Here is a 6,665-nt window from a genome sequence, read left to right on the forward strand (position 1 = left end):
ATGTAATTTTTTCAAAAAAGAATTAGTTTAGCCGACTAGACAGCCCATGTCCACCTTTTCAAATGTGGACCATTTTTTTAAAAAATGGACAGCCCATGTCCTTTTTCCTAAATTTTACGTGTCTACACTATCTATCTATATACTAAAATTTCAAAAAATATGAGGTTTGAGCAATACAATGAATACAGTGCTAAATATCTTAAAGATTAAACTCAAACTCATTAAGTTTAAATCTCAGATACATCTAGAGACGGATCCAGAATTTTGAGATTTCGAGTGCCACACTTTTTATGACTTGATCCATTTTGAGCTTCGGTTCAGATAATCGTCTTTTTGATTTATATAGGCAATTCAATAACTACGCTAATTTTAAACAATGGCATAAAAGTTCAATAATATTACTAGTATCAATAAATTAAAAATATATTATATATTCATAATTGTCCTCAACAAATTTTCAGATTCTAGAGCTATCAACGCGAGGATGAATGTCTCGAACAAAAACTCACTATAGATACATATTTAGATACTCATGGCAAAAGCTTAATAAACTAATAGGAACTCATATGGGGAAAAAAATCAACAACAAACTAAAAAAAAAAAAAAAAAGAAAAAAGAAAAAAAGAGAGTTAAAAGCTAGGATTGATCTCTCGACCCATGGGCGAAAAAAAGGACACTCAACAAGTGGCACTAGAAGGCCGCTTGTTATTGTGTGTGCCACTTTATATATTTATTATATTTCTTATGTGTATATATATACATATATATACAAGTTTTGATCAGGTGTGGGTACCGTGGCACCCCTTCCCTCCTTAATAGATCCGCCCCTGATCATACACCTTTATGTGCGCACGCCCCCATGTTTCAGTTTTTACAGAGAAACTTGAGCTTATGTTGACACAAGTGGAATCACAACAAATTGAGAGGAAAAATGAAAAAGATTCCTGAACGAGGAATCAACATTACATAATATATAATCACAAGTTTTAATAGTAACAACTGGGTCTTTAGTGATTTTCAAGAGCACAGAATTGAAAGAACTTGTCGTACAATATGAATAAAAGCCCAAAATTGTTCCAAACCTCATAATGATCTAACAAAATGAGCTAATTGAACATCTATATATAATGATATAATTTGATGGCAATTGCATCTTTGTGTATGTCCAACTTCTTATCTCTCTCTTGTTACGTACAAAGTCTAGCATGCGCAACCTCCACCTTGCTGCTCTGCGTGAGATGAACTTGAGGTAGGCTTCAAATTCACATCCACCATATCTTCTTGCTTCGTGGATGAAAGGCTTTCCATTCCCGGTAAAGCTGCAGCAATCTTTCGGAACAGAGGCTGTAATATTCAATCGCATAATAGGGTCATAATTGGTTAAACAACTATGAAAAGCGTGAATTCAACTCTATGTTATATGCAAATATTAAATGATGAAGAGGAGAATGTACCTTGATATTGAATCCAGCTTTTGCACTAGTCTCTATAAACATTACGTTAAATTCACGAGCCTTGGTTTCTCCTTCTTCGATGGATACTTGTCTGTTTAAACATCATTGTCCAAATCAAAGAAATAGCCGGAGATATTGACATCATATTATAGCAGAGTTAAATCCAGTTGCCCATTTTCGATAATCTATAAAAAAGTTGGTTTCATTTTTTTCCGAAAGAAACTAGGAAAAAAGAAGTGAATTAGCAAGAGACCCTGCCCAAAAATAAAGTCTAGGCTCAAACTCTCTCCAACTACAAGGTCTCTACAAGAAGGAACAAAATTGGAAGTCCTTGACACTTTGAATAAAATATTAAGAGTCGTATTGTCCGCTCTTTTCATTGGTTGTACAACTTTCTCTAAACAAGGAATATCTATGGAGTCCTCTCAATCGGATAAAGGCGGGCTTCTGGTTTTGAATTCGGCTAAAGTGTGAGCAAGTGTATCTTCATTGGAGTCTATCACCATGGCCTTTTTCTTTAGCTATTACGCAGCCTTATAATCGGCTAAGGTTGCATCTCATTTTGCTTTAGTTGTTGACTTAGAGTGACCTTCTGTTCTTTCAGTTATGAACAGAATCACACACCAATATGGATGCTGAGAGCAAACTCTAGGGATGACTATGAATCCTAAAGAAACTAGAAGCTAAAAGGTTTACTAGGCCTAACCAGAAACGAAGAAGTCCGTGGCACGGACCACACCAATGTTGAATAAAATAGGTAAAGGTAAACCACGAAAAAAAGTACAGTTATGGATATGTGGCAAAGCAACTGTCAAAAATGAATTGATGAAAAGAAGCAGCCAGTGCAAACTCCACCTTTTCTCAACAAGATCAGTTTTGTTCCCAACAAGAACGATTATGACATCAGTTCCCCGTTCAGTACGTACTTCCTCAATCCACTTTGAAGTATTTAGAAATGATTGACGGTCTGCGAATGTGATGATTTATCAGAAGACTATGTGATGGCACATAAAAAATAAACTAAGAATCAAAGATAAATATAATACTGCATTGAATAACCAATAGACTATCTTCTTTGTAAGCTTCTATTTCAGTTTGCTCAACAATCCTAAAATTGTCGAATAGGACACAAAGGACAGACACATGTGGAAACATTGTATAAAGAATATTCAATCAAATTACTCACTGACAACATCAAACACAATTACAGCGACAGAAGAATCTCTAATGTAGCTCGGAATAAGACTCCTAAATCTCTCTTGACCAGCAGTATCCCTGTACACATGAAGATACTACGTTAGTAAAAGGATAAAATGAATGGTTAATAACCAAACTAGATCAATCAGTAAGATGATTATAATCCGAGGTGCAACAGTATCTACAAAAGCACAGCAGATCGTCAACCTTCCTACATGACTTCACTTCTGTTCGAGAAACAGATTACTTACTGTACTTGTCTGTATAACGTTTTGCCCGTAATAGGGAAAACTAAACTCTGTTCTACTGTAGGTGCAGAAGTTTGAACAGGCATGGTCTTAGATAACATTATCATCTCAACTGACCAGTATATGTTTGGTTCTAAAGTATTTCATTTCTACCGTAATCAAAAGAATTTTTGGTTCTAAGACTAGAAAGATATAGCATCCTAGATAATCCAGCTTAAAAATTGTGACATATATGAACGCCAAAAAAGTCACTGTGTACAGTATCCATGAAACATTCATGCTTAATTAAAATTATTCGTCTCCGTTTCTCCTAAACCCCAATTGATAGTAAGCAAGGGTCAGTGATAGAATTTTGTACACTTGTTTGCTGTTTAAATGTGGCAATAACGGTTCCTCTAGCTAACTACACAATTCTCAGTTCTCTTTCACGTTATTTAGTCATATTCTTAGGCAACAAATCTGAAAACGTAAGATTGAAATTTCAACCAAGCGAAAAAAGAAATAGCAGAATATGATATCCAACATATCTAAACTAAAAAAAGATCAGAAAGACGGCCTACCAGAGCTGCAAGCGAACTGTTCGATCTTCAAGGTACATTGTCTTCGACAAAAAGTCAATACCGATGGTAGCCTGCACATTAGTTTCATACTAATTCTATTGATCAGAATTTCAATTTTCAATTTCCCACATTACTTGTTGCAGTGGGAACTTTTCATTCAACTGAAAACAACGAATGACATGAGAACTTAAAGTCAACAACACAAGGAATCTAGATCCAACAAATGTATCCTAAGAGAGCAATGGAAATTACTCAAATTTGGCAAAAAAATGAGAAACTGGAAAAGCATTATCACGTCGAGACCAAAGGGTATCACTGATCCATATAAATACGACAATAACAACTACTATGCCTCAGTAACAAGCAAGTTAGGATCTGATATATGAATCCTCACTAAATGTTACTCCATTTAAACTCAGCTGAGGTCAATATTATATAATTGATACACATAAACTATATATTGTAAAAACAATATTATAAGTTCAAATTCCAAGCATTACATTTTTATTTTTCGAACCTCCTTAGTGAATGTTAGAGTGGGTAAAAAGTCTCACATTGGTTGGGGAATGAATTGGTAGTTTGCTCATATGGATTTGGGTAATCCCCCCTCATGAGCTAGCTTTTGAGGTTGAGTTAGGCCCAAAGTTCATTTCTTGACATGCATCAAAGCCAGGTCCATCCCCGTTTTGGGCTCCCGGTCCACGCGCCAGTATCAGTTGGGCCTGGACGTGAAGGGTGTTAGAGTGGGTAAAAAGTCCCACATTGGTTGGGAAATGGATTGGTAGTTTGCTTATATGGACTTGGGTAATCCTCCCCTCATGAGCTAATTTTTGAAGTTGAGTTAGGCCCAAGGTTAATTTCTTGACATGGTATCAGAGCTAGGTCTATCCCCATTTTGGACTCCCGGTCCACGCGCCAGTGTCAGTTGGGCCTAGGCATGAGGGTGGTGTTAGAATGGGTAAAAAATCCCACATTAGTTGGTGAATAGACTGGTAGCACCAGTGCCAGTTGGGCCTGGGCATGAGGGGTGTTAGAGTGGGTAAAAAGTCCCACATTGGTTGGGGAATAGACTGGTAGTTTGCTTATATGGACTTGGGTAATCCTCCCCTCATGAGCTAATTTTTGAAGTTGAGTTAGGCTCAAGATTAATTTCTTGACATGGTATCAGAGCTAGGTCTATCCCCATTTTGGACTCCCGGTCCACGCGCCAGTGTCAGTTGGGCCTGGGCGTGAGGGTGGTGTTAGAGTGGGTAAAAAGTCTCACATTGATTGGGAAATGGACTGGTAGAGCCAGTGTCAGTTTGGCCTAGGCGTGAGGGGGTGTTAGAGTCGGTAAAAAGTCCCACATTGGTTGGGAAATGGACTGGTAGTTTTCTTATATGGACTTGGGTAATCCTCCCCTCATAAGCTAGCTTTTGAGATTGAGTTAGGCCCAGGTTCATTTCTTGACAGTGAAAATCTTAGATCTGCCACTAGGACGGAGCTACAATATTAGTTACGGGTTCGGATGAATCCACAATTAGCTTTTGCTTAGATCCTCCATTTGTATTATAAAATTCATTAAATATGTAAAATATTTGACCACGAACCCAGTAACTACAACGAGCTATGAGTTCCGTGCAAGTTAAAGAACTCATAACTTCAAATTTGGGCTCCGTCTCTAAACTAAATGATTCATTCAGTTGGCTTCAAATAAGTTGTCATTACTCTAAAGACAAAATGTCAATATTCTAATGTAAAAAGAGGATCCATACAGTCAACCCAACTAAATTGTAATTAAATCTACTTTGATTGATAGAATGTCAAAATCATACCAAACACAAAACGAAAAGATAAAATATTGGCCATGATTATGGAGAAAATTAAAAATCAATTTTTTTGAAAAAAGGGAATTTTTGATTAAGACTTAATTGATTGCCTATATGATCCAATGTCAAGATCACAGAATAAGGAAAAAAAGACAAAGAAATACCAAAAAAGGAAGACTTTGACGAGAATTTCAATAAAAATTGAAATGCTAAGGAATATACAATTAAAGCATTGATAAAACACAAAAGTATTTTGGGTTATTGGGGAAAAATAATATAGAAAAATTAACCTAAAATAGTCATCCACCCACCGATTAAACCAAAAATAGCAAACAGAAATATAATATATGTTAATTCATGTATTATATGTGTATGATCATGTATAATTAATCAGAAGTTTGGTATGCGGAATGGGATAAGAAAGGAAATTTTATGGGATTGGATATTCATGGAACTATTTTATCTCATCTTCTTATATAAATAGTATTGGTGAGATCAAATAATCCCAAAATTAACTAATACCATATTCATAGAATAATATCATGTTCCCCACATACCAAATGATCCCTCAATGTATAATACAAACAGTAAATCCGTTTGACTATTTGTGTAGAGATCCCTAAAAAGTAACTAAGGAGAAAAGATTAAATCACGTATAATATGTGTATGGTCATATATAAAATGTACATGATCCTGTATAATCAATATATATAAACCAGAAAAAATAAACAGTAAATCAGGACGACTATTGTATAAAAAGATCCTGGAAAAACAAATATACTGGTAATATCGAATCAGGATCAAGTTATTGACCTGGTAGGTGGTGTCGAATTTATCGTACATGAAACGAGTAATGATGCTTGTTTTTCCAACAGATTGATCTCCCAAAAACACAAGCTTGTATTTTGCTAATGGCGATACGGCCGCCATTATTATTATTATTATTCAATTTCTTCTTCTTCACTCTCTCGAAAATTTGAGATCTGGATCGTGGAAAATGGAATGAGAGAGAAGAAGAGGAGAGAAAATTGAGGAAGAAAAAAAAAAAAGAGAGAGAAGCAATAACAAAGAAAGGACGGAAGAGAAAAACGTATTTTTTGAAATGTCAATTTGTAGAGTGCACATGACTAACGAGAAGAAACCGCCAATTTAACGTGTTAAGACATTTCCTTTCTAAGGAAAATGTAGTAAAAGACATTTTTGCCCCATGGTATCATATCAACATTTCACTATAATAATTTTTGGGGTTGAACTCAGACCTCATACCCTCAATCAACTTTGTTAATCATTAATTTATATCCTCGGTGTGGATTCGAAATCGAGAGGGCGTCATGCGAAAGCTTATAGTTTGCAAATTATATGATAAATCAGATTACAAAGAAAAATATAATAGTAAAA

General features: G+C 35.4%; 1 protein-coding gene across 1 annotated transcript; it reads right to left on the reverse strand.

Annotated features, from left to right (window-relative positions):
- Window positions 1–932: 932 nt before the first annotated feature.
- On the reverse strand, window positions 933–6,391 carry LOC107870988 (ras-related protein RABH1e). The gene is made up of 6 exons (XM_016717728.2): window positions 6,081–6,391; window positions 3,460–3,530; window positions 2,641–2,729; window positions 2,310–2,421; window positions 1,455–1,545; window positions 933–1,344 (listed from the first exon to the last, which is right to left on the reverse strand). Exons 1-6 carry the CDS (start codon window positions 6,195–6,197, stop codon window positions 1,201–1,203), a joined length of 624 nt encoding a protein of 207 aa, XP_016573214.1. The 5' UTR covers window positions 6,198–6,391; the 3' UTR covers window positions 933–1,200.
- Window positions 6,392–6,665: the final 274 nt, after the last annotated feature.

The sequence above is a fragment of the Capsicum annuum genome, chromosome 5, assembly GCF_002878395.1.
Source record: "Capsicum annuum cultivar UCD-10X-F1 chromosome 5, UCD10Xv1.1, whole genome shotgun sequence".
In the NCBI taxonomy this organism is placed as follows: domain Eukaryota; kingdom Viridiplantae; phylum Streptophyta; class Magnoliopsida; order Solanales; family Solanaceae; genus Capsicum; species Capsicum annuum.

What these genes read in the sequence shown, in the direction of transcription:
- LOC107870988 (XM_016717728.2), bottom strand. Translation starts at nt 6,197, where the DNA reads ATGGCGGCCGTATCGCCATTAGCAAAATACAAGCTTGTGTTTTTGGGA. An exon ending in ACAGTTCGCTTGCAGCTCTG is followed by an intron (nt 2,730 to 3,459) that starts GTAGGCCGTCTT and finishes TCATGTGTACAG; the next exon opens with GGATACTGCTGGTCAAGAGA. An exon ending in ACTGATCTTGTTGAGAAAAG is followed by an intron (nt 1,546 to 2,309) that starts GTGGAGTTTGCA and finishes ATGTTTAAACAG; the next exon opens with ACAAGTATCCATCGAAGAAG.